The 27346-nt window shown below is 39.5% G+C and overlaps 3 protein-coding genes across 6 annotated transcripts in view; all 3 read right to left on the reverse strand.

Moving 5' to 3' along the window:
* The window catches only part of fam228a (family with sequence similarity 228 member A), a 9907-nt gene extending 9252 nt beyond the window's left edge, over window positions 1-655 (reverse strand). Inside the window, exon 1 of the mRNA XM_015048613.1 lies at window positions 429-655. The gene's annotated coding sequence lies outside the window, so the exon portion shown is untranslated. The remainder of the gene's footprint in view (window positions 1-428) is intronic.
* A 3180-nt stretch (window positions 656-3835) lies between these two features.
* On the reverse strand, window positions 3836-11103 carry gnpat2 (glyceronephosphate O-acyltransferase 2). Of its 2 annotated transcripts, none has more exons than XM_015048635.1 (16): window positions 10933-11103; window positions 9348-9548; window positions 9087-9248; window positions 8830-8959; window positions 8573-8700; window positions 7897-7972; window positions 7614-7765; window positions 7254-7384; window positions 6573-6814; window positions 5877-6128; window positions 5721-5800; window positions 5273-5413; window positions 4929-5028; window positions 4744-4837; window positions 4558-4619; window positions 3836-4448 (listed from the first exon to the last, which is right to left on the reverse strand). In XM_015048635.1, the coding sequence occupies exons 1-16, from the start codon at window positions 10942-10944 to the stop codon at window positions 4396-4398; spliced, it is 2016 nt and encodes a 671-aa protein (XP_014904121.1). In that variant the 5' UTR covers window positions 10945-11103; the 3' UTR covers window positions 3836-4395. The 2 variants fall into 2 exon arrangements, with proteins under 2 accessions (XP_014904121.1, XP_014904120.1); XM_015048634.1 differs by having other exon boundaries at window positions 9072-9248; window positions 10933-11102.
* Window positions 11104-12434: 1331 nt separating this feature from the next.
* On the reverse strand, window positions 12435-27308 carry lpin1b (lipin 1b). Of its 3 annotated transcripts, none has more exons than XM_015048630.1 (20): window positions 27106-27308; window positions 20919-21122; window positions 20726-20821; window positions 19027-19313; window positions 18628-18741; window positions 18026-18149; window positions 17611-17908; window positions 16940-17033; window positions 16657-16841; window positions 16482-16575; window positions 16287-16356; window positions 15696-15788; window positions 15553-15611; window positions 14899-15037; window positions 14641-14789; window positions 14417-14503; window positions 13815-13967; window positions 13592-13706; window positions 13395-13498; window positions 12435-13273 (listed from the first exon to the last, which is right to left on the reverse strand). In XM_015048630.1, the coding sequence occupies exons 1-20, from the start codon at window positions 27175-27177 to the stop codon at window positions 13099-13101; spliced, it is 2712 nt and encodes a 903-aa protein (XP_014904116.1). In that variant the 5' UTR covers window positions 27178-27308; the 3' UTR covers window positions 12435-13098. The 3 variants fall into 3 exon arrangements, with proteins under 3 accessions (XP_014904116.1, XP_014904119.1, XP_014904118.1); XM_015048633.1 differs by lacking the exon at window positions 27106-27308 and adding an exon at window positions 23124-23252; XM_015048632.1 differs by lacking the exon at window positions 27106-27308 and adding an exon at window positions 23027-23252.
* Between the last annotated feature and the right edge of the window lie 38 nt (window positions 27309-27346).

Here is a 27346-nt window from a genome sequence, read left to right on the forward strand (position 1 = left end):
TTTTTTTTTTTTTTTTTTCCTTCAGGAAATTAATTCTGCTTCATATCACAATGGACAAGGGAAAATAATATATCTTACTTATCCTAAAAAAATAAAAATAAAACTGATGTTAAGTTTTGACTGAACAAAAGAACAATGCAATTTCGGTATTTAATAAAATAATTTCAATTAACTGGTTTGAAATATTTTCAGAGGTAAGTTGAATTGAGTTCAGGTTTTTAACCACATGGTATTTCAAAATGGTTGCACTCTCATTTTTATTTGCTGATACTGTTGAACTTTAATGCCAATGACTGATACCAAAATGAACACAAAATGCTGTGCGTAAAAACGACTTATCGAAAAATAGCTAAAGGTCAATTTTAGAGTTTCATTTGTGAGTGGCAAGCGCACTTGCCACTCACAATATGGCGAACGTTACGACGTACCGTCTCAACTAGCAATCAAGTGTTCCTCCTCTTCGTCTTTTGTCGCGGAATTAAATCTATATATTCTCACACATCCTAGAGCTTATGGGTTTCCAACTATTCCGACAGAACAGACTTTAACTTGCATAGGAAGGAGGAGGGAGCCAAGCTTCTCTTCAGCCTCCAAGTGTCCTACCAACCTCAGGCTTTCCGTTACCATGACGACCGCGGAACGCACGGAAACGGCTTTGAATTTGAACGTCAGTCTGGTTGGGCCTTATTGGAACATGTTTGTGGATAATAACTGGACCTGTTTACATAAAGCCTCCGTGTTTAGGCAAATTGTACATTTATTTATATAGGCTTCCTTATAAACCAGGTGTGAATACTTTGCAGTGCAGCTGGAAAGAGAACCTGAAGAGAGGAGTTGAGGGAAAATTACGAATGACATGAAGTGGCATGACACTTATATTGAACCAGGACCTTCAAAGATGCTTTAGAATGAAATTAGCCATTCAAATTCACACACACATTCACACACTGACTGCTGGATTGTAGGCGCAGCTGCCCTGTGCAGAGAAATACACACGAAGGGTATGGAGGACCAAAAGTGACACAATTAAAAACAAAAACAGAAATTTGTATTGTTTGTTTTTCCTTTTCCTTACACCCGCCATATAAGGGAACTGCAGAAAAACACTAAAGACTGATCATAGGATGATATTCTAAACCACATCTCTGGGAACACAAAAAACTGAGCTCTTCAACACAAAGAAAGGAACGAAGTATAAAGAGGATCAGCAATCTAAAATTAACCAAATACAAAACCAATTGCAGTTCGCATCATTTCATCCACAAAACACTTTTAGAAATGCCATTTTAATCATATATATATATATATATATATATATATATATATATATATATATATATATATATATAATATTAACCCCCAATTTTAGTTTCCTACCAAAAGTAAATAGATAAATAACAACCCATTGCTGAAAATATTGAAAGAGATGAAGTTAAAAGGAAAATGTTTGACTAAATGACTGAGTTAATAAATGGTTTGTTCTTAGACTAGCTTTACAAAAGTAACGTGACGACAGTTAGTTTCTTTACATGAGCTCTTAACGTAGTTCCACTGAATCAATTTATCAGCAAGTTGGCTGACGTTGATGTTTTTGATGTATCATTTTGAGATGGTCATACCAGCATGTCTACATAAAAGTAAAAAGATTGACTCAAATTTGTCAGTACTTTTTATTGAGATTTATTGAAAGGATGTGCCTGCACAGCCTGGGAACCGAACTGAACTCAGAGGTCACCTTCAAGACATCAACATTAATACTCCAGTAATGAATCTGGAGACCTGGATATTAAAATGGCGTTTTTATTTAGCGACAAAGCAGATAATTTTACATTAAAACAAAAGAGACAATAAGGATAGAACTCATGCTTGAAGCTTCTTCAGAGCTGCAGGCCTCAAACGCAGGCAGTCGAGACAGCCTGCAGGAGGTCTAAGGTCTTAATGCTAAGGAGTTCTTATTAGGTGACCATTTGGACACCTTCAGAGAAAGCGCCTGTGACATGTTTAGGTATTAACTGCGCACAGACAGGCGGGGCAGGGCTTGGCCAGGTCAGAGCATATCTTTTCACCTCTTTCTTACTTTCTTTTTGTTGGTGGATCCGGGACGGGACAGGGGGGAGGCCACATGGACTGGTGGACTTGGTTGGCAGCGAGTATCGCCCTACTCTGGATAGTCTGCTTCATAGACGGTAGGTGGAAGCCGTTGGTAGACATCTGAGAGTTTTAACTTAGATATGTGCCGAGGCTGCTGCCGTAAAGTCAAACTTTACTTTGGCTGCAGTTGCTGTTGGTGTTAGGAGGTAAAACAAAGAAATGAATCTTATAAATGGGGTTTGTTGTGATTAAATCAACTTAAGCCACTATCTGATCCAGAGCTGACAAACAGTGGATCTGTGCCTCCTATTTATGTGACTAGAACAGGTGAACAAGAACACGTCATCACATTTTAAAGTTTTAAAATGTTAAAGTGTGATTAGAGTCAAGTAAAAAAAAAAAAAAATAAATAATAATAATAATAATAATAATAATACACCTTTATTGGAAAAACCTCAAAATTTGTGAATTCTTTTAAGTTTGTAATATTGGTCGTTTTGTTCTGCGTGGATGGCAGCGTGGGTTTGCCTGAGCAGCCTTTAATCCAGCAGCAGACACTGTTTGTAATGGTTTGTGACACTAGTCACAGAGTTAAATTAGTCTCCAGCTGACCCGGCTCCCGTCTTATCTCCAGGTAACGCCGTGCTTGAGCTGCGGCTGCTCTTCCATGCTCTCACCAAAGCCGCTTGCCACCTGTACCTGGCCCTGCTCCCGCTGCGCAGGGCCGCCACCCACTTCGCCGACTGCGCGCGGTACCTGCTCAGTCATGCCCAGCAGAGTCCGTCCCTCCAGCACGGATACCTCCACCAGGGCCAGCAGCAGCAGCAGCCGCTGGCCAAGAAGGGCACGCTGCACTTCCTGGAGGGCCTGTGCGTAGTGTGCGAGACGGTGCCCAACCTGATGGGCGCGGCGCTCAGCGTGGGCGCCGCCTTCTGCCACATGCTGCAGGGAGGCTTTTACATCCTGGCCGCGACGCTGCGCACCATCCAGATCAACCTCTTCTCGCAGATGAACGGCGAGAAGGAGAGGTGGGACAAGGAGCGGGTCAGGGCCAAGGAGAGCGAGAAAAAGCTGAATTGCAAAGTGCTGGAGTACATCTCGGTGTTCTGTCAAGACCCCGTCAGCGCTTTACGCATCAAGGTGGACGTGCCACCTGTGTACAGATAAGCTTTTGTCTGCTTAAGTGGCACTTAAGGGACCTTCTCTGAACTGGTCACGGGGTCAAAGGTACACTTGATGGGTTTGATCCGACAGGAGGGACACCTTTGACCACTGGCTTTAACTTACTGTTGAAGTCAACCATCTTACTTGGTTATGGAAGAGGACCACTGCCTATGGTGCGTTTTGTTATACCCGTTTCGATTTTGTTGAAATGAAAATAAATCTCTCAAACAAAAGTCCAAGTTGAGATCTCATCTTAAAAGGTGCTAGTCCAACTTTATTATAAAAAAATACTCGGTGTTCACTTTAAATCTAGATTGTTGCTTGCAGAACGTCATTCATGGGCTTTTCAGTTCGTTTCGGAAGTTATTTAATGAAGATTAAATCAAGTTAAAAACCTCTGAAAAGTCGCCGTTCACCTATAATTTATAAATAAAAATGCGAACTTGGCTCAGTTATTTTTTTTTTATGAGTCTTGTGATGTCAACCTCAATTCACACAAAGCAGAATTTGACAGTAGAAAAGTTCATTGTCAAGTAACTAAAAGCACAATCAAACATTCAACTCAATAAGACCTCTACAGTGACTGGCTTAATTAATTCAGTTTATTTTCAAAGTGCCCTGTTGTTCATTCACAGTCAAACAATGAATCCAACACATACATTTAAGAAAATGAAAGAATATCTGAGAATTGAGAATGCTGGTTAAAAATATCCTTAATTCCTTGTTAAAATAATTGGGATATATTTGTGTCAGTTTTATAAATATTAATCAGACAAAAAAAAAACTAGCATTTTCACATATCTTTACATTAAGCTTTATTAAAAATATGGTTTCTGACAATTTTGCATGGTGAAAAAAATTAGAGTAAAAACATGTCTTTTAAATCACAATGGGGGGGGGAGAAACAAACATTAATTAAACATGACATGATTAATAAATATGAAAAACTGATTTATTCATTCCAATGTTTTCATTGTCTTACTATCCCCATTTTGTGTTTAAGCAGCAATTTTTCAGTCACAGTGGTAGAAAGTTTAGTTTTACACTTCCGGCATTAGCAGGGAGGTATAAAAATATGTAGAGGCCGCTGAAGAGCAGAAGTCAGGTTAAATGATAAGAATGGATCAGTTCCAGCTGAAACTACAGTCTGGCATCGGGTGCAGCCTGGACAATCTGCGGAGGGATTCTTCCAGCTGCAGCAAGAAAAAAATATAAATACCCAGAAGGTGTCAGTGTGTTGGTGTGATCTTGAAGGCAATAATGTAAAAAAAAAAAAAAAAAAAAAGCTTTTACTATGCTTACCAAGCATGTCTCCAGTTCTTCTCACTGCTGACTTGTTCACTTTATATTCATTATTCTGAGATCTGCAATCAGGCAAGAATAAAAAAACTTGAGTAACTGCTGTAATAAAGCAATTTCTGAACCACCAAATAACATAAGTTTAAATGAAATAAAACAGATTTTCAGGGCCTGATCTCATCAGCTCACGTCGTTATCTTAGTGATGGCCCCCAGCCTCCGCAGCGATGACAAAACGTTTTTCTGCATGTCCGATGAGAGGGCTTCGTAGGTGTGGAGTTCCCCTAAAAAAAAAAAAGAAAGACCAAAAACAAACCGATTTGTAAGCAGACGTTTATGGATTTTTTTTTATTTTATTTTATTTTTTTTTTTTACCTGAGACGATGAGTTTTGTAGCCAGAGTTCGCACACCAGACAGGAAGTCTTTCTCTCTGAATACACAGTCTCTCTCCTCACAGAGGAATCTGAACATCAGCTACTCATAAAAAAAACAAACAAAAAAAAACATATACATACATATTAGATCCTCAGGCATTTTGGCTGTTATAACATTCTACTTAAAAAAAAAAAAAAAAAAAAAGAACTTGGGATAAACATAAATGATCAAAATTAAAAGAAATAAAAAAAAAAACTGAAATATGTCACTGTGTGTATTTAACCTGTGTGTTTCACTTTTTGAATTGATTTCACTAATTAGCACCACAGATTATAAAGGGCACCTGATAGGACTCTATGAAGGGTTTCAGCAGCTCCTGCAGGAAAGACAACACCTCCGGCTGCGTGTCTGAATTCGTCACTTCCCACTGACCAACGTGGACTGCTTTACATTTGTGTAGTAGAGAGCATGCCTCTTCAAAGTCCTACATATTGGGGGAGGGGGGGAAATATATGGTCATAAAAAAAAGAATAGCAAACACAAAAATAACCAGTGTTTGATACAACATTTGTGGAAATCTTTGGAGTTTTTCCTCCCCCTGTCAACTGACTTTCTGTCATTTAATAAAAATCAAATAAATGCGTTTGTTCAGATTTCCGTACTAACATTTGGGTACAAACACATGTACTGCTACACCCCGTAGTTTCTGCCATGCGAGCATGTTGAGTTTAACAACAAGCGTTTTAATTTACAGAATAATTAACATCTGAGCTGACAACGAGGGGATTTACCTGAGAAGATTGGCCAGGAATGAAAACAAATTCGTTGGAGAAAACTTCTTGCAGGAAGCAGAAGCATGTGAGGAGCTCATCTGTGAACAGACAATGAGCCATTTACACGCGTTACTATAAGAAGTAAACGATGCCATATCTTTTCAACCTCCCCACCTTTCCTTGTGCTTTTTGTGACGCTCATGGCCAAGGCAAGCAGCGCAGGACGCACAAAAACATGCAGGCACTGATTCCTGTATGAAGCCAGCATCAGCAATGCAGCCGCCGTCCTCATCATGTCTTCCTCCATCGAGTGTTTCTGCTCAAGCTCATCGTTTCGCGTCAAGTAGACGCGTCCCGCTTTACGGTAAACAACAGATCGATGGAGAGCCACAGTGGAAGACATCACATCGGAATCTGGGACTTTTTCTGCACAAAAAAAAAAAAAAAAAAAAAAAAAGGGTAACCTGCATGTCATAATAAGTTACTTTGGTCATTCATGTCACTGGATGTGTGCATGCTGGACACTTGTTAAAAAAAAAAAAAGAAAAAAAGGACAGTTTAGGTATTGCACTCTTAGCATTAGTCCTAAATCACTACAAGTGCTTTAACCCACTGAATATGCTCCAAGTGAGCGTGAGCACTTGTGCCAACTCACATTCATCTAATCTGTCTGATCTACTTCAGACCAGATCAAGGAACCCGTCTGTCCTCAGAGTGTTCCACCATCACGGGCCAAAACAAATGCCACCTACTGGCCATCGAAGGAAAACGCAAGTCAAAAAGCCTATATATGCATTTACCGCAAGTAACCTGTACAGAAAAGGCAATAGAATTTGCAGAATATATGTGGAGAAAGCATCTTGGACCCACCAGGCCAGTTAAGATGAGCCCTAAAGTCCAGTGCCAGCTTCCTGAGCCAGAGGGTTCGCTCTGTGAGCTGGTGAAACAGCAGACCCTCTTCTGTTAAGGCTGCAGTAGGAACCTGGAGCAAGACGCAGGCCATCAGAGACCAGGGGCTGGTCAGAGCGCCCTCCTCTTGGAGCCGTACGATCATATGAGCCAGCCAGCTTCCGCAGGCTTGGGCCTCTGCATTGGGTTTCTGAGGAAGATCCCTGAACAATGGGAACAATGGGATGAGTCGGATCATCGTATTTGACTACAGCCAATTTAAAACTTAAATGACTACAGTTTTTCAGCTACTATAGTACATCAATGTTTTTTTTATTTTTTTATTTCCAGTTTCTTGGGCATTTAGGTGGTTTAAAGCCACAACTGCAGCCTAATAACTCAGAGGAAATAAACAGAGTAAATAGGACGCCTTCAAACTTTCAATTACAAACCCAATCGTATTGTCTTTAAGCCACAAAAATTATGCAGTATTTTGTTTTGGTCTGTTAAATGAAATATATTTAAATCAAATATATATATATATATTTTTTTTTAACAAAGTAGCAAAACAAATATGTGAAATGTGTATTTTTGTGTTTAAAAAGCTGTTGATACTGCTGGTCACTAGTGAACCACATGTGCTCAGCTGGTGATTTTCTCTACCTAGGTGTAAGGTTGTACTGGCAGCGATTTATCTTGCCCTCACACAGCCGTCGGGCAGACAAGGGACGGCCAAAGTTCACGTGCATGCAGCCGTAATTTTCCTGCAGAACTCTGCTGGCCTTCAGCAGACCCTGTAGAGAGAATGAGACCAATCGTAACAAAAGGGAAAAACTGCAGATATGTCCAGTGTGCATCATCTCAGACCAGATCTAATGATAGTTGCAGACAGATGAGCTGGTATTATATTCACCCTGTGTATCTGTGTTTATAAATTGTGATCTTTTGCAAACTTACTGTAGGAACTTAAAGAAAATGCAATCCGAGAGCTGAACTGATTTATAAAAATAGCACAGGTCATACCGCGGTGCTTTCTCTGGGTTTGGGGACACCCAGGAGCTCGTGTGCAAGCAGCGACTCCTCCAGCACCCGGTCGTAGCTTATACTGATGGGCAGCAAGGTGACGTCGTACACCTCGCCTTTAAAGAATGGCTCCAGGATCATGTTCATCATACCTGCAGACATAATGCACTTGGAACCAAAGAACCCAATAAAAAAAAAAGAAAAGAAAAGAAAGATCGGAAAGGAGTAAAAATATTGAGACATACTCTGGAAGACTAAATGGCGTCGACAGACGTGAGCTCACCTAACTTCGGTGGGAGGGACTTCAGCGTTCGACTCCGCAGACCTTCCACGAAAAACTCCAGAGGGGCAAATCCTTTCTACAGAAAACATTTCAAAAATATTAGTTTGCCTCTTTTAGCGGATGACATCAAAAACTGAAATGGGAATACGGTATAAACTTATTGTAAACACAGTTTCCAACATGGGCTTCCCCCTTGAGGGCAAATCTTAGTTATAGCTCGAAGATGTCGATGTTGGAGCAAGAACTTCTGTCTTGGTTTACTCTCCAAGTTCGGGGTAATGCAAAACAGGCTTCAATCTGGACAGCAGTTTTCCAGAAGCCTCCGTTTTATAGCATAACTTGAACAGAGAGTGGAAACCGGATTGTTCTTGAACATCCTAACTAATGTTCTTTTTCCTGAGGAGCACGGTTTGGGTCAGGCAGCTGAAACCTGGAGAAAAATCTGGTGTTCCACAGGAAAATTATTCTAAAAGGAGGCCAACATTAAGCCTCTGGAACCTCATGTCAACTTAAGAAATGTCGGTGTATGCTAAAGGCCCAATTGGCATTAAAAAAAACAAACAATTAGTTTAACAAAGCGCTACCTGTCTGCTTTATCGTCATATCCATTTTATGATGGAACTGTAGTTAAAGCAGCTTGACATTACATCATCCACCAAATCATCAGACGCCTTACTCTGACAATTGTTCGAACGTATTCCGACAGCACAGCCCAGTAGAGTTTGTCAGAGCCAATTGCACGTCGAATAAAGAAAGCCCCCGACCGACGCAGCATCTCTCCCACAATCGTCATCCCTGCAAGAGCTTTAAGGAGGAAAACAAAAAACAAAACAAAAAAACGGAACAGGATAAGAAAACGGAGAGACTGCTTGTCGGAATAATTTCTGACTGTTCCCATTACAATGGATCGGTCCAAACTGAATAGATACTTGCGAATTCCTGCAGCAATTACGGGCAATGGGATGTCGTAGTTGAACAAGATGTAGGAGACGACCAGGAAATCGATGTAACTCCTGTGATTGGGCATCAGGATGACAGGGCACTCTTGAGTGGCTTGTTGAAGCTGCAAAAAAGAAAAGAAATACAAGAAAGAAAAAAAAAACATATCGTCTGATAATGCAACTGATGAGTATAGTGTGAGTGAACCACATCTATTAATCCCATCTCATTCTCACCGCTTGGAGACGTTCCATGTTGACGTAAATGGCACTGAAGATTCTCTTGAACACCTTTCTGACCACGAACCCCATCAGCCTGATGAACCTCAGCTGCAAGTTTTGAGACATTTCCCGCATAATCCCACATGCTTCGTCTCTCACTTCCTCCACGGATGACCCCATCTCCAAAGCAACCTACACGGAGGAAAGAAGGGTTGAAGTCAGACTGCATGCTGATGTGGCTGCAAAGTCCCTCTTGACATGGTTGCAACTTTTCGGATTGCTCAATCGCACCTCGTTTATGACGTAGCGAAGATACTGAGACTCCAGCACGGCTTGGTTGAGTTCAGCAGAGGAGCAGGCGGGCGCTCCTTTATACGGTGGAGGACTGAAGGTCCTGAAGGCAAACCTCAAGTCACTGCAGTGCCTCTTGTCCTCCAGGATGTCCACAAATTCCTCTTCATCTTGCAGATGGACTTTATCCAAGACTCTATACTGGAGGAGAGAATAATGTTTGTGTTAAAATGATTTACTTTTAACAATGGTAACACGACATTATGGTCACATTTAAAATGCGTAAGAGGCAAAAAGAGCATGCAGAAAGCATGTGGATTTGGTTATTACAGGAAAGTTGAGTGGAAGCAAAAAATGTACAAGCAATATAAATAAAACTTAACAATATGAGGATGAAAGAGTGCTAAATAGATGGTGTAAGTTACATAGAGATGGGATTAAATTGTTGTATTTCTTGTAGTAAACCACTTCTGATCAAGACACTGTCAGAAGCATCTTACCTAGGCTAATGAGGAAAAGGACTGCTGTTCACTGATCCAAATTCCTCTTTACAGAGGCAAGAATGCGTTGCGTTAAATTCAGAAATCAAGGTGAAAAGAGTTTGGAGAAACGGTGGAGAGGCCCAGGATCCAAACTGCTCGGCGTACAATGTGAAGCTTCCACTATCAGTGACGGCTTGGGGGTCATCTGATGGTGTTGGTTCACTGCGTTTTATTAACTCTAAAGTCCACGCAGATGTCGACAAGTTCAATTCCAGCAGTACTTGGCACCAGCCTTTGCTGGTGAAAGTATCAATACCTGGTTTAATCACTATGGGGACCCTGCCTGATTGGCCAGCAAACAGTGAAACTGAATTTCAATTTAGGTCATAATCATCTAAATGAATTAAACCAAATCGTTATGCATCGCACCACTATGATTACTAAGATCATTGCTTTTTGAATGGGGCTATTGAAATTATTTTTTCCTCACAGTTCAAATAACCGAGGATATAACTACCTCGTTGTGCTCCATGATGTATTTTTGTGGACAATCAGAAATTAGAAAGTCGCTTGCACCGTTTTATTTTCGCCTGATACTGTAAGTTTTTTCTAAGTTTACTTTTATGACATTATAGCACTTTAAAAATCGGTTTTTTTTTTGTTTTTTTTTTTTGTAGTGCAATGTGTTGCAATAAAGCATTTGAGAAAAATAATTAGTACAGCTTTAGGATTATTGGGCCGAGGGACAGGTGGGGGTTAAACTGAACATTTCCTTGGTGTTAATAAAGCATTAAGGTTGTCGAGGTAACCCAGAAGGTTTGTCAGTTCTGTACTACGACCCAAATAGCTGCCTATTAAGCAACAAGTGGCGTGCTTAGAAACACTGAGCAACTTTAAGTGGGCCAAAGTTTGACCAGCTTAAGACGACCGCGTTCTGCACCATTAACAGCTCATTTGTTTCCACAGCTTTAACCATTACTTCTACTCTCTTCAGAAATACAATTTCTTGTAAACATAGCAGTAAAAAGCCGAAGGCTAGAGTACGGTAAATGTCGCGGCTGAATACAAGGGCATATTAATGCCATACTAATGAGGTATCTTACCGTGTTTGCCATTATTTACAAAAATCCGTCCTTCCCTGCTGCTGTTGGCTGTCCTTTTATGACTTTCGGTTTTTGTCTCTTTATAACTTCACACAAAACAGCAACTGCCTTGCAGCTGCAGCAACATGAGGCGCAAGCCAATAGAGTTACTAAATTTCGGAAACTCCTCCCCGGCCGCTTGAAACCAGCAGCTCTTTATTTTGCCCTGGAATAACCTGAGGGAGCTGTAGTTCCAGCAATTGTCCACAAGATGGAGGTGTTTCTCTTATTCACTGTATAACCTTCTTTTACCCCAATGGTGATTATCTTCAGCTGTCATTGGGCTAGACTAGAGACACCATGGAAACTCACCTGTCCATCACTGGCCAACAAACACAGAGGACAAATTACATAGTTATTTTTTTTTCTTTTAATTTCAAAAATCATTTCTTATTGTGAGGATAATCTTCATTGTGATGACCTTCGTATGGTCCTGTCCTTAATTTCTTCCATGCACAATTTTATATCTCTTGATATTCCACTTTTTGGATACATTTTGTCAAAAATAAGCACAAGTAGCTTCAATCTCTGTTGGATTTTAATTTATATTTCCATCATTTCTGAAGGCTTGCTATCTCACTCGGTTTCTATTGGTTGTGGTCCTGATTTTGAGTTTTGTTCTGTCACCTAATGTAATGTGAGAATATTATGATCCTTGATCAAACCAAAAAAAACAAAAGTGATGCATGGCCCACTGCTGGTAGATAGTAATTATTATAGTCATGTCACCACAATTTTTAATTGGAAACAATGAGCAATGGTTGATTTATGGTTGGTTGCTCATTGTAAATCAACAGTTTGAAATGAGTAAAAGTCAATAGTCAACAACTGTTGACACTTGCAAATCAACACTTGTAAAATGACACAAAAGTCTGAAAAATCTGCAAAAGTATAAATTCATAAAAAAAAAGCAAAATGAAAACCCCTTTTTTTTAGATATAATTTAATGCTTATGTGTCACACAGATGAGTAAATTGAGATCACTTACAGCTCTGTCATAGATTAAAGAACCAAAAGAACACATTCCCTGTATACCACTGTAATTTAATGTTTAATGAGACCACTTTGACAACAAACTGGTCAGTAGAGGCCAGTAGGGGAGTGTTTCACAGTTTGACGCAAAGATTAAAAGAATGTCGATCCGTTTTAGCTCTTTCATGGAAAGAATAAAAACATTTATCACAGAGCTGCACATCTTCTCTCATAATACTGCAGGCTTGATGCTTTTACACAGCACAGGTATATACACCTGTCCGGAAAACATGCTGTAACAGTTGTTCCTGGTTGCATTCGACCTCATACTGCCTCTGGTGTCGTCGGGTAAAAATAAAAAATAAAAAAAAGATTACTACACAGAAAAACATTCAAACATTCCTGTCCAAACTGTGACCAGCTGTCTTTTTTTAGATGCTGCAATAAAAAAAAAAAAAAAAAAAAAAAAAAAAAAAAAAAAAAAAAAAAACACGTTAAGGTCTCTTTTAAATTGCACCAGTCAGGTAGCTAATTGCAGGAGATAAATTGGACGGAATAAGGTTGTTCTGGTTGTAACTGTGATATAAAAGATGTCTGAACACATGCCACACAGGTTCGGATAGAAAAATAAACACTATTCAACAAATCATCTCACAAATAAAACGTTACAAGGAGCTATTGGCTACAGCTAATAGTGTTGTGCTTCAGCTACATAGCCGATTTTCTTTTACCTTGTTTTCAGAAATGTTGTTACATAGCAACTTTTCAGCAAACAGGAACTGGAATCAGTCAAACTTTGGCACACATTTGAGTAACTTGCACAGCTGGACTGTGAGCTCACAGTGCATCTATTGAAATAAATAGAAAGTCTAACCATTGAAATAAGGTAATCTCCAAAACAAAAACTCTACTAAGCTGCCTGAACACATACATAATTCATTCTAAATATACACATCCAGTATTTTTGATAAAAGTGCACCTTTTGCTCTTAAGACTAAACAGAAGATTGTCCTTGTTGGTTGTCTCTATATGAAAGTGCATAAGAAAATACTTGACCTATAATTAGATACATCACAAGGAACTGTCACTGTCCACATCACGGCTACATTTCAAGCACACTATAAGTCATTCAGAGCTCTTTTTGTCGGGCGGGAATCAGCTGCCGGAGCTCGTAGTCTGTGGACTTGTAGTTTCCTCCTGTTCCACTTGGGGGAGCTGCTCCCTCCAGTATGTGAAATGGCTGTAGGTGTCTGAGCAGGGGAAGTCTGAGGAGCAGGATCGCATTTTGAGGGGGAACACGTGGTCTACAACCTCACTAAGACGTGCATACCTGGGAAATAGATCAGAAAGAGGCGGCTGTATTGAGACGATGTGATTTAAGACAAAATATTATCGTAATAATAATAATAATAATAATAATAATAATAATAATAAAGATCAAGCACACTTACGATGAGATGTTAGTCTTGGCATGCTCTTGCACTAGCTCCCCTTTAGGATTTACTGTAAAAATCCGGTTCAGTGGCACCCCTACTTCCTTATAAGAATACACATCCTACAAATGTAAAAGAAAAAAATATGTCCAACGACTTATTTCTTTAGATCAAATGTTATTTATCATACGCATCTAAAATATGCGATTCCATACCGTGGATCTGTTGCCAAATGCTGCGTAGAAAGGTTCTGTGTTTGGGTAAAACAGGTGTCTGATATCTGTGAGACACTCCACCTTGAATTTCTCAGGTTTCTTCTCAATCACCTCCCTGTTGCATAAAAAAAAAAAAAAAAAAAATCATGGTTTCTCCTGCTTCTGATCTCATTCTGATAATGTTAAATCAATACAGTGAAGTGGGTATGGGTTGGAAAAATACCTGTGCAGAGCTGAAAAAAGGCTGGATGGGCTGAGAAGGACGGGGCCCATGGGAAGCATGGTGCCTCTCTCGTTGACCCAGTTGAGGTAGCCTCTGGTCATGTCAGCCATGCCGATTGCTCGAGCTGAACAGTAGAGAAACTTGTAGCCATTTCTGATGGACGGACAAAGAGGTTAGCAAACAACAAAAAGTCCCTAGAAGTAGAATATGTCCAGAACTACAGAATATCAAACTGGTATGAGGTTTGTAGCTTAAAAATACTTCATGTATTTTCAGCTAGATATCTAATTTTTAATTTTTTTAAATTCAAGTTTAGTTTTACGAGCATAATCCTAAACACTAAGAAATGCTGAAAATTGTATTCATTAATTTAACTACGGTTATGGATCTTACATAATTATTGGTGCCTCAACATTTTTTTTATTCTTTTAGTGTGAGATTATACTACTGGGAAAAAAATACTTATTTCAAGACTTTTTACACATCTTTACTTTGCCTATATATGTTTGTACAAACATTGACCTACGTTTTTGCTTCACCTCATATTTATAATTTATAAAGTATTTGGACATTAGGGGTTCGATAAAAATAAAAACGCTTACTGGCTGACTTTGTGGTAGAGTTGTGCAATTCCCTGGTGAGTCCAGTCTTTCCCCAGTGTGGGCAGGATGTGACCCAACGTGTCTGACCTGAAATTAAGTTGAGAGGAGGTTTTTTTTTTTTTTTTTTATTTAGACAGACTGCCATTTCCAGAAACTGTGTAAAATGACCACATGGGTTAGGTTGCAGGTGAATAAGTGGTTTCATTCGCTAACGCGTCAAACACCTGGTAATGGTTCCATCTATGTCAGAGATGATTATCTTGTCGTCCCAGTTCCAGAGGTAGATGGTTCCCTGACAGCGACAGGTTCCCTGGTACTGAGTGGTCACACTGAATACAACATCATTAGGACCATCCTGCAACTGAAGGGACAGCTGCATGTAGGGAGGGAGAAGAGACAGGAAAGAAAGAAGTTAAAACCATAATTCAGCTATATGGAGAAGAAAATGAAATTGAAAGCTGAAGTCAAACTGAAGCCCTCACCAGCTGCTCTGACGTGAGGCGGAGAGTTTTCTTGTAAGACACGCCCCCTGAAGAGACCCCAGGTTCTGACTGGATGACGGGGGAGCTTTGATTGGCTGCAATGTGATCTTCGTCGCTAGATGATGACTCTTCTTTCAGTCTGCCATCAAAGAGGTTATAAAATACTAAATGATGCAGCTCAATAAAGTACAATGCCATTGATAAATTCATTTGTTCCAGAAAGTCAGTTCAATAAGTAGACTCGTTTATAATCCAGGTTCTTTGAACACGGTAATATATTTCACGAATTTATTTCAGTTATGTCTTTCAGCTAATGAAATTCAGTTTCTAAGAAAATAATACAGACCAAGGCATATGAAAAAATATTTTGCGTCCTGGAATGTCATGTTATATTCTTACAATCATGGGGAAGATGGATGACTTGACTATTATGCTCCATGGATTTAGCAACTTTTGAATGAAAGACAACATCAGAAGTGTGGGCTAGTTAAAAAAAAAAAAAAAACTGTAGCTCAGAAGGTATAATCATCAAAATTAACTTAAATAAATGCTAGAAATATATCACTCGCTGTACCATGAACACTTTTTAACCTTTAAACATTAAATATTAAGATGGATCAATGAAAGTTTTCTGAGTTTGAATTATTTACTAACCTGCTTTTCATTTCGTCAACCTCAGCAGCACCACAAGCCCCACATTCAGTGACTGAATCCTAAAAGAAAGAGATGTATGCTCATTCAGAAATAAAATGCCAGAGATAAGTTCTTGTGGATATGAACAGAGAGGAAGAACTTACTGATTTTGCATTGTTATTCCTGCCTCTCCACGAGAACCACCACCGTCCTCCTTTCTTAGGCATCTTCTCCTTCATGATGTTCTCCACCGTGGCCTGAGGAGGAACACACACACACACCGCCCCGACATCCACGACACACCATTAAATAAGAAAAAAACATAAAAAAGTAAATCACAAGCAGATATAAATCAACTAATAACGCAAAACCGAACTGTCAACTAATTGGGAAAAAAAAATGAGTGTAACAAGACTGACAGGGAGGATTTGTGAGTGAAAATAAATTAAACAAGAGCAGGGTGGAGTCCTTCCAAACATACACAGCTGAAGCTGAAGATACTAGTCAGACAACAGAGGAGGAAATCCAAGGATGAGAGTAAATAACTGAGGCATGAGGACTAATATGTGAAAGGAGGGGAGGAAACAAGAACGAAACCAGAGGAGCACAGAACACAGAGAAAACAAATTTTATCAGATTAGGTTGACTGACGCTACCTAATATAAAACTTATTTTGAGGGTGCAGAAGCAAACGTAGTCATAGGTTAGTGTTGTAAGCATATGACTGAGTAAATCTGTATGAGTGTGTCATTCACCTTTGGCAGAGGTTTCTGAAAGGCTTGTATGGCGAGCACGAGTGGGGCTGCGGTGGTCCAGTTATAGTACCTAAGTGAGACGGCAAAATATATTTTTAATTCAATCAGGAAATGCATTTAAAGAGGCATAGACAGACAGTATTTGTTAATTGTTAAACGGCAACTTTATGCATAATTTATTTAAGAGGTTCTTACTTTGAACCGATTTTAACAACCAAGTTTGGGTCGTCTATGATGGAGGGGTTTTCTGCAAATTGCTGAAAGGAGACGATCTTATCACAGAATTGCTCTAAAAGAAAGAAAAGCAAACAGACAACAATCAGATTCTGAAGTGTCTCGTGGAGTTGCTTTGTCACTTGTGATGACGTACCTCTAGTAATCTCCTTGTTGTCGGTGAGCCCCCCGCACAGGGAGATGGCCATTGATGGCATGTCAGACATGGGGTCACAGTAGCTGTCCACACCGCTGTCTCCCCCCGAGCTCATAGACTGTGGGGACAGGCTGGTGCAGTGGAGCCCCGGGTCGGAGATACTTCTCATGGCCGAAGCGCTCTCACTGCGAGTTGGAAGTGTTGAAACGATCGGGTCAGATTACACTGAACTGGTCAGAGTTCTCGCAGTGTAGTCCGTGTGCGCGCGGATCTGCTTTCGTACCTCTTAGGAAAATAAAGAGCAGCAACTTCAGGCTCCAACTCTGTAATGTCGTCCAAGTAAATTCCGTCGGAACCGAGATGGCGGCTTCTTTTGTCTGCAGGAGAGAAGACGAAATCGTTGGAAAATTATTTCTTATAGGTTGGTCTAAAAGATTTATTTCTTGTATTTGATGGATTGACTTTAGGGGAAGCTTAGGCAAAATGGTTGGCCTGGTTTGCCATTTGCTGATGCGACAGAAATAGGAGATTCCTATAGATGTACAGTTATGTGTTGCACATGAACATATTCACCTTATGCTTAAAAGAAACACAGTTCTTCTCACTTCAGAACATTCTTGCAGACCTTTATGTCATAACAACTATTCTCGCACACTGTTGGCCTTGCCTGACCGAGTCTGAGCCAGGTCTGATCACTCCGTCGAGATGTTATTGAGCTAGCGATTTTTGCTCCCATCATAGCCTTTGGTACACTGGCCTAATTTTGTGTTAGGTTTCTGGAAGGTTTTTTGTTTTCCTTCATGTCTTAGATGGTTTTAGTGCAGCACCTTATTCTGAAACCTTAAGATTATTCAAAAAGTCAGCAACAGAAGAGACTGACACCATTTTTCTTATTGGAATAAACTCTGGGAAGATCATAGAAGCGCTTTCTTTATAGACCAACAGCACTTTTACCCTTTTTCTTTGATGGAGAGTCTGTTTTGCTGGATGCACAAGCCGCTGTTTCCTCTGAAGGTAGCGTCTGAGTCTCCATCCTCATGGATTCTGATTCCATCGTGACCGGGTCCGGCGTTTCCCTTTTGACCTCAGCCTCCTCCTCAATCGGCAAAGAGGGAGCTTGCATTTTAGAGCTCGGCGCACATTGGTCTGAAGATGTCTCATGACGGATCGCTCGGAAATGTGTATTTTTGGACACGGGGACAGATACGGGGAAAATATGTGGCCCGGCAGGCTTCAGTGAGAGAAACGGAGGCTAAAGAGGCGGAAAAGGAGAGAGGTGCGAGAGTTGAAAATTGAAAACTGCAACAAGATGTTGTTATTTCTATAGTGCTAGATTTTTAGACGGCGTGCATGGTGGACATTTGCTTACCGCAGCAGCCTGGGGCAGCTCTCCCCAAGCCCAGTGCATGGCTGGATTCTGACTGTCCGCTTCTGAATGATTGGTGATCAGCTCTGAGTCACTCTTTGGAGAGGTGGGGCGAGAGTTATCACGACTGGAGGGGAAAGAAATATTGTACAAAAGTTAAACATCTCCTTGTCAACAAACAGAAGGGTAGAGTATCGCATTGGGAAAGCATGTGAAAAGAAATGGATTTTTTTTTTTTTGGTAGTGCATATTCTCAAACGAAAAATCTTCTTTTTCTACTTTTCTATTAATGTCAGGTTAACCAGAAATGGTATTGAAGTTTACCAAACAGTGTGAATTTCAATGTATTACATGACGAGGTGGTACTAGTAAAAAATTTAATTCTTGTAATTTATTAGTGACATTTTCAAATTGGTCACATTGCTGTTAAACAGATTTTTGTTGCACATTTGGCTCACTTTTTTTACTGGCCTACAACATGGGAAACATAAGGGTATGTACCATCATAAACAACACATGCAACATATATTTTGATTTTGTTTTTTTTTTTTTTTGTGGCCTGGCATCATAAAATTTCCATTGAAAAGGCTTTTTTTCAGAATCACCTATGAATCGGGCTCCACTCTCCATCCGAACGAGTGTAGAGCCCAGCCTGTTTAAAAGAACAGATGCCTGAAGCCACCGTTGTTTCGTCTTGCAAGGCATCCCTTGATAAAGACCTGCAACAAAAACACAATATCTGAGCTTGTGTTTCAATCTACTTGCATGATAGCATGTCCTGTAGCCAATCAAGGTTAGCATGTTTACATCTACCAGTTACGAAAACATTACATTTGTCCTTTTTCTACTTAAAACACTGTGTATTTGAAAGTATTTTGAATGAACTTAAACAGTTGAGCTGATTCACATCACACTCTCCAGCTTCGTACAGTCATAATATATCTCACTCCCTCTCATATTTGCTTTGCCACATCTCTTCTTTTTCACTCTCTCTTTCCCTTTACCTGCTGCTCTCCATTTCAGCCTCTTCATCAGAACTGATGTCTATTGAAAACATGTCTTCATCTGCTGAGTAGTCTCCACTCTCCTCCCTCCTTGTGCTGTCTGCCCGACTCTTCCTCCTCCTCTTCCTCCTCTTCTTTGTTACTGCGCCACTGCTCTCGCCGTTGCTCCCCAAGGAGCCCAGGATCTGTACAGGAGGCCCTGAGCTCTTCCCCATCAGTGGGGAGCTCATTGAAAAGGCAGCATCCGACAAGATGGGAGAAGTAGCCAAGTAGGAGGGAACCACTTCCTGTTAAGATGGCAAACGCAAGCAAGATGATAAGTTATCTCACTAGAACAGCTACCTGAAGACATAAAGGTCTTTAAACATGGAACACCTCACACAGTTCAAACTAAAGTTCAAAGAAGAAGGTCCATTCCGACTCCTTAAAACAGCTAAAGGTAAAATATCTAAAAACGCTTGAAGTTGATACTTCACACTGGTTTATGGCGAGTTTCCTCTTTTTGCATTTTGGTAAACATTCTCAAGCTTCCTGAGGAAGTTCAAAAATCTGCATGAAATGAATGCAGAGGAAAGACAGAATGGGCTCTGTCCAACTGTGTTTGCATATTTCACGTTGAGCGCAAATGGGCCTTTGAAATGTTTAACAAAACTAAACACTTTGAAAGTTACATTTTCTTGACCTGTATCTCAAGCTTATTTTATGCTGAGCTACAAAAACACAAGCAACAGGAATATGTTACACAGTTTGAGCCTATAACGGGCTGAATTTCTATGAAAGGAAAACGGTTTCAAGGGGAGGCTGGGTTTTTTTTTTTTTTTTTTTTTTTACAGACCTATGGAAAAAAGGAAAGAAAAACATATGTTTAACCACATGATTTGTGGTCTGACAGGACTGCCTCCCGTTTTTGCTCTGTGGTGCCAAAAAAGTTGGTTGAGAAGCAGTAGACTCCTCCTCCACTCCTCATGCCCCATTATGTCTGGGAATCTGACACCAGTCTGGAGAACATACAGCACCCACTTCCTTTGTCTGAGCCAGCCACTATTCAGCTTTTTTTTAATTACTTTTGGCAGAGCACATTTCTATCAGGTTTAAATAGTAAGTACCTAAGCTGCATTAACTTGTTCGCAAAGGAAAACCTTGATGAATCAAAGGTAATGGCAGCGGCTTCCCGAAACAAGGGATTAAATAAGTTCTTTTTAAGCAAACTGAGTTCAAGTTGCAACTAAGTCCCTTTGTTTTCTGGAGTATTTACTAGCAGCAACGCTAAATCTGTGAAGTTCTTACATGTCCGTAGGTATATTTTCACTGTGAGACATACAGCTGCAGCATCAAATGCAATGCAGGTATAAATGGCTCCAATAATAAATGCCACCTTTATAAGTCTCTCTCTCTCTGGTAAATAGAGAAAGGCTGTTTAAAAAAAAAAAAAAAAAAAGGAAACCAAAAAAATCCAGGACGTGCTGCACACAGCTTGTCCCTGCTGGATGTTCTGTGATGAAATGTAAGGAGGAAAAGCATTTAAAGCTTTGTGGTGAACTATATGAGTGGTTGGGGTGTACCTTTTTGATTTAACCTGCATTAGGGTAAACAGAAATATTCTTGAAATGGCAAATAATCATCAAACTTTTTCTTATCCTTAGCAGGTGATATGGCACGACCAAAGAACCCATAGAAAAGATGTTTTCCTGATTATTACCTGATCATTGTTTGTTTGTTGCACAAAGAATGCCTCTCCATTGTCGCCCAGCTTCATGTGCAGATCCACTGGTTCTCCATTGATTTCTATGTCAACCTAAAAAGGGAGAAAATATTTTTTTTTTAAAATAACAAACTAAAACATTCAATACCGTGACAAAATCCAAAATTTTGTCCCATTTGAGCCTCCTTACCACTTTCTCCCGGGACCGGAGGACGCCCATTTTCCCAAAGCGAACATGGAAGGGCGAGCAATGCAGCGAGCCATCGGGATGTCTCACGACGATGACGTCGATGCAGCCAGAAAGCGTTGCGGGGTTGAGCCCTCGGTACAGCTCTTTGACCTGGACGAACACCTGACCGGCGAGCTGGCCCACGTAGTTCATGGTTTGACGGGTCTGTAGAAGTGGACGTTTTGAAAATGGGAAAATAGAAGAGGAGAAAAGAATCGATTTAGGATTCGTCCCTTGATTAATAACAAACAGACCAGCAAAAATGAATAATGGAAAAAATGAAGGAAAAGGTGACAGTTTTTTTTTTTTTTTTTTTTACAACTTTTGACAAACATCTGAAATGCATTTATATTTGGCACTCCTGAGACATGACTTAGCGGAAACACCCTTTGCTGTTGTTACAGCAGCTCGTCTGCTGGGTTTTGTCTCTACCAGGGTAACAGTCCTGCTGTAAAGTGACCTCTGCCCCACTTTCACGTTTTTTTTTTTGCAGCGTCAAACTTATCTTGCTGCATGGCAGAAGGGAGGCCTAATTCAATAACTATTTCAGGGTATCAGAGTTAAGCAAGCTGAATTACAAGGCTTTTTAAATATCTCATTAGAAACCTTTTTTTCTTACTTTCACGTGTTGGTCTCTATCATATAAAATTCCAATAAATTACATTGAAGTTAGTGGCTGCAACATAACAATATGACAAATTTGACTGGTACGAATACTTTTGCAAGTCGCCGTATGCAGTGCCATTTATCTGTACTTCACATCCCCACCCATGTCGCTCCTTCTCCCGTGTGGAAATTATATCCAACTGTTTTCCAGTCAGTAACCCCAGACACCAGAGCTCAAACAACAGGCCGACTTAAGCCTGCCACCACTTCTCAAGTGATCATTTGATTATAACTGTTCCCGTCTTAAATTAGCTGAGCTCAACTTGCAGCGTCACGACATTGAGAACACCAGAAAGACACAGTTACACAACAAGCTATTAAAATATCAAAAACAGCATCTCTGCCACTGCTGACGTCTGCACCACCTCCCTGGAACACAATTTTACATTCAAGTGACTCCTTCCTAAAGCATTATGCAAATAATGGGCTATCTTGAATGTAGCATGCAGGCTAATTTTATGACTTGAGGCATTTTAAATTCCAGATGAGGTGTAAAAAGACAGGAAATGTTGTAGTCTAAGTACGTCAAAGTTGGATATAAACAGGCAAGGTGGATCCGACCTTGATTTATTTAGCAGATGCCTCCATCCTATTAAAGACTGATATGTGCCTCATCTCTTTTTTATGGTCAGGACACCTCTTGAATAACAAGAACCCTGATTTTCAAACAGTAGGTCAGACTGAGAATCTGTACTGTCACCTGAAACATTTATTGTGAATAACACCCCCCCCCCCTACATCTAAGCTGATACTAGAAGGGCTGATGCACACTGCTGAGCAGATGAGTCTAAAAATAGACCGTCTGCTGTTAGATTTTTTTTTTTTCTTAAAAAGAGGAAGAGTGGCGTAAAACGCACTTGACAGCTTCTGGTTTCACAAGTACGTTTAAGACAAAACTCAAGTTCAAACGGTGACTTTAACAGAGCAATGCTCATGAGATTCATTAGGTTAATAACCACAAGCTGCAGATGGAATGTGACTGGTCCACTCCGAAGATATTATGGACTGAGTCTTTTGTTGCCAGCCAAGTCTAGTATTACAGCACAGACAGACGTAATCCCCTGAAAATTAAACTTATCGTATTCATTTATGATTGAAGTGAGCTTGCTCAGTTTTTAAATGGAAATATTTAATAACCAAGGCAATAAATTATTACAAAATGGACCAACAAGAGCCTGGGGCAAGCAGCAAATCAGCTTCAAAAAAAAAAAAAAAAAAACATTAAAATTTTAAAACAATTAAGTTCAAGGAAAGTAAATGAGACATATTTATCCAGCGTGTACGAAACAGCTATAAGGACAAGAGTATGACATGTGAACCCAAAGACATAGTAAAAATTTCCATTCATACATTTAAAAGAACAGACTTGGGGACGTATCCTAATTATAAAAGCACGCACATACCTGTTTGTAAGGAATATGCCAGTCTTTAACGAGCACTTCCTCAAAGGGGAACAAAACAAAAATGTTTAAAAGTTCCGTTTTCCCAACAGAGCCTTACATTGCCTTATGTTTTCGTCAAACAGCCGCAGTGGTAGACTCTTTAAGTGAAAGCGAACCACATTTCTTCATCCGTGTTTATTCTCTTTAACTCTTCATGTAACCTAGTAGATGATAAAGTCACGTGCAGCAAAACCGACCATCTTGTCGGCCAATCAGCTTCGAGCATACCAGTTTAATCTTATGGCAAACCATTTGTATAAATAGTTCATGTCCTCGACATCAATAGTAATTTTAGACTTTACTCACATTATTTCCTAAACTCTTTACTAGGTTTTTTACTACTTTGAATGGTTTAGTGAAGCCAAAAGTTCTACTAACTATTTGGGATTAAAAAAAAATCTGTTATCCAATTTGTTACCTACCCATCATTGTCAGCACCTAAATTGGTTCCCAATCAGATTTTTACAAAACTGGCTATTTAGTCAACTCAAGCAGTAGGTAACAATAAGGTCCTCAAACTTTGCATTGTATCTCATTTCTAATCAGATCTATGCCAGTTGAGTTTTATGAAATATGATAAAAGCAAAATTACTTCCTAGATATAATTTTTTTCGAGTCACAAATTCACATTTTCCCACAGTCAAAAAGGAGCAAAAACATTGAAGATTATGGTGAGTTTGTAGTCAAAATGGATGCAAAATGTCCTCTTGGTGGGTATGGCATGACCAATTCTGGACCACTCCTTTTCTTACCCAAAAACGTCGGAAACAAACTGAGAAAAACATCAAAGGAACGAAAGAGAGAAATGGACATCACCAAAACAAGAACATCAAATATTTGCACAAACGGCTTGCTATAATACCTTTCCTACGGCTACATAGGTGCACTACTCGGTTGTAAACGGGAACCTAGTCGCGCCACATTCTCAGAGCTTTTTCGGGTCATATAAACAATTCACAAGAGAATGCGCGATTTCTACAAACGTTTGAATAACTACTGCTTTATCAAAATTCAAATTGTAAGATTATATAGTTCTTTATTGTTTTATTCTGTGTAATAAAGATCTACGTCCACATGGCTTAAGTGAAACATTTTGGTCATACTTTTTCAGGAGACCATCCAGACATTTTAAATAAAGAACACGGTTAATTGAATTGCATCCTGGAGTTTTGCAGCGACGGCGGGAAGCAGTTGGGAGCTACGTCAGCGGTTACAGTGGCTCAGAGAGCGTGACGCAGTGAGGTGATCTTCCTGGCCAATCACAGCCCTCCCTCGCAGCACAGCCGATGTTGGCTGTTGCAGCAAGAGACCCTTAAGAGAGAGACTGTGTCAAAAAGGATGTGGCTGACTGGTGGTTTAGGCTTCACGTTGCTCAACATTGACAAGATATTTTTTATAATAAGCATTCTCTCAGATGTTGCACAAAATTCCCCTCATTTACATAGCAGACAAAATATGTTCACTTTGCTAAACCTCTCTCTTTTAGGATTTGTCTACTAGCTTTACACGCTTAAGTTTTTGCCTGTTCTTCTCTCTTCTTGTCTCTTTAATCAGTTATGTTACCTTTGATTAAATTCGATTAGTTTAGAAGACAACAATTTTCCAGTCTTGTCAAATTCTCAACTGGATATAGACTTGGATTTTGACTGGACCATTCAAACATGAATGTGTTTTGATACTATTCCTCAATAGATAATATTCCTCATGTGTGTCCATGCAGCTCTAGTGACACACATGAGATTAATTAGGCCCTCCACAATGGCTAATAATTAGCAGGATAAGAAGCAGTTTAAATATCTTTTACAAATCAGTGACAATCAGCATCTTTGACTTTTTTTTTTTTTTTTTTTTTGCAAAAACGTTTCAAAAACAAAAAAAATAGTTGTAAATGGTCTCAATTTATTTAGGGCCTTGGGACTCCAAAGTGCTTTAAAGTAGAGTAAATCAAATACGCGTTTACACGCTGATGATGGTGGTAAGCTACCACTTCCTCTGACCACCATCAGCAGGTGTGAAGCTACATGGATTGTAACAGTTTCTCATCAACAAGGGCACCAGTAATTTTACTAAAAATATATATTTCTTAATCTGTTCTTAACATGGGATTTTAAATCCACTTCTAAATGTCAGTGAGCATGTTCGTCTTTACGAAAAAGAAGCATTCTGCCAAAAGATTTAACCCCAAACCCGATCTCTCAGCTGGATGGTTTTCTTCTACAAATATGGCCTGACATCCCATCAGTCTTTCTGTCAGTTTCAGAGGGATCTCTAAGGATATATGAGCTTCACAGCTGTCTTTACTGACATGTTTCTAAGAACAAGTCCACTGAGAGTTGATGTAAACAACTCATGCTGGAAGATTCATGCTCAGCGTGTTAAATCACTTAGACGAGGGCTATTATAAAGAAAAGACAGTTTTAATGGCACATCTTTTAAAGTAAAACGAAACACACAAACATTTATGTTAGTCAGCTTTTTTATGCGTATAGTGCAACACTGTTTGTCACATGATTGAAAATACTGAATTATCAGAACCATCTTTTGGCTTGCATCCCAACTAAATGTGATATACTGTTACGGTCAGCTGAAACTCTCAATGTGTTAGCCAGATTCTCATATCTACCAAGGATTTACAAGTATTTTCAGGCTGTTTCTTTCTCTTTTTTTATTTTTTACAACAAACAATTATATCTTTGACCAAGTTTTGCTTAACCATATTACATGTGATCATTTCTAGTTTGTTCATCTCACATTGTTATTCTGATATACTTTTATTCAAAGAAACATATTAATGGAAAGACACTAACACTCATTTTGATCAGAAACTCACTTACATAGCAGATTTTGCCTGAAAGTTCTCAAATACAACACTCTCTGTTAAGAAGTCTGTTAAAACGAATAAGTAAGGGTGGATTGTTTTAACAGACGCAACGCTTTATGTTGAGACATACCTGACTAATCTTACAGCTGCTGACTGACTTACGCTGCTGTGGCCTGAGAGTCGCAGGGATTGAAACATTGATTCAGCAATTATATTAAACTCAAAGGAGAAAAAAACAACAACATAGAACAAAGTATAGCCTCTTACTTTAAGAAATTACAGAAAACACTGTTTTGATGGCACATTTTCAAAAATAATTTTGAAAATTTTAGCTGTCTCTTCAAAAAATGTTTTCTTTTTTTTTTTTTTTTTTTAATTTCATGTGCCAAGTGAGATTTTTGGACATTGGCAGTGATGTTGATGCTTTCAAAAAAATGTATTGTTAGAGATGCAAAAAGTTATTACTTTTTTCATCCCTAATGCAAATTGTTAGGTTCACGGGATAAGATAAAACATTTTCATATATTGGAAAATAAGATATATTTTTATTATATTATAAATAGAATATTAGGGTTTGTGTAATGCACATGCATTATGAATGAAAGCAAATGACACAAAGATGTCCCAAAGGTCCACCTGTTATTGTGTTTAAGACATTGTGTTAAAACAAAAAAAGCTTCCCTCAAAGCACACAAGCTCACCACATTTTATTGAATTTGCTTGAACATAGCCAGAGTTATGGAATAATAATTGCACCATAATATAAAGGAACTCACGAGGGTTGAATAAAAAGTGATTTTGAAAGAAAAATTTAGCCCTTTGACGTTTCAAAACTTTTCAGTCTGAGCTATCTTGTGTGGCAAATGTGTTGTTTTGATCACGTGATCTTCTCATGAACAGGGTGAGAAGGTCACGTGATCGCTGGAGCGTTTACCCCATCCACCAATCCAGCCTGGCAGCCTGTTACCCCCACCTCTCCTGGCCTCTTAACACCCTTCCCAGATTTCACTTGTACCAGGTCGCTTTACATGTGGGATTATCTAAACACACCCGGCAGCTTGGACAGCCCCTGTTATTTGAACCTATTGGGTGACTTCTATAACCGGTCTTCAATATTTAACTCAGACCTAAATTTGCATTGGAACAGAATGCACTAGCTGGAAAGGACATAGTGCTGTAATCCTCTTCATACACTCTTGTAATTTATAAAACACGTTACCCAGCTCCAGGTGGTGTCAGTAGAATACTGCTGGACAGCCTCATCGAGCTCCTCTTCGTCCACTGATATCATGTGTTAAATCTCAGACGCGGGAAGGCTGGAATGTCCTCAAAGTGGATGTTTGTATATTGCAGAAACTCCACAGGTCTTAGTTGCGTTCTTGAACATACGTCTGCACTCTCCGAGCACGGCGAGTGTCTGACTGTCAAGTGCAAGTGAACACCGTCTTACTAAATTTACC

Source organism: Poecilia latipinna, unplaced genomic scaffold (assembly GCF_001443285.1).
Source record: "Poecilia latipinna isolate Pla-1442-1.1 unplaced genomic scaffold, P_latipinna-1.0 Scaffold894, whole genome shotgun sequence".
NCBI lineage: Eukaryota > Metazoa > Chordata > Actinopteri > Cyprinodontiformes > Poeciliidae > Poecilia > Poecilia latipinna.

Coding starts and splice junctions, on each gene's coding strand:
- gnpat2 (XM_015048634.1), bottom strand. Junction 5,414..5,720: donor TTCCTGGCCAATCTTCTCAG/GTAAATCCCCTC, acceptor CCCAATATGTAG/GACTTTGAAGAGGCATGCTC. Junction 4,838..4,928: donor TACAAAACTCATCGTCTCAG/GTAAAAAAAAAA, acceptor TTTTTTTTTTAG/GGGAACTCCACACCTACGAA.
- lpin1b (XM_015048630.1), bottom strand. CDS start 27,177: ATGATATCAGTGGACGAAGAGGAGCTCGATGAGGCTGTCCAGCAGTAT. Junction 15,789..16,286: donor TTCAGAAACCTCTGCCAAAG/GTGAATGACACA, acceptor GTTCCTCCTCAG/GCCACGGTGGAGAACATCAT. Junction 13,499..13,591: donor CATTTGGCAACAGATCCACG/GTATGGAATCGC, acceptor TTACATTTGTAG/GATGTGTATTCTTATAAGGA.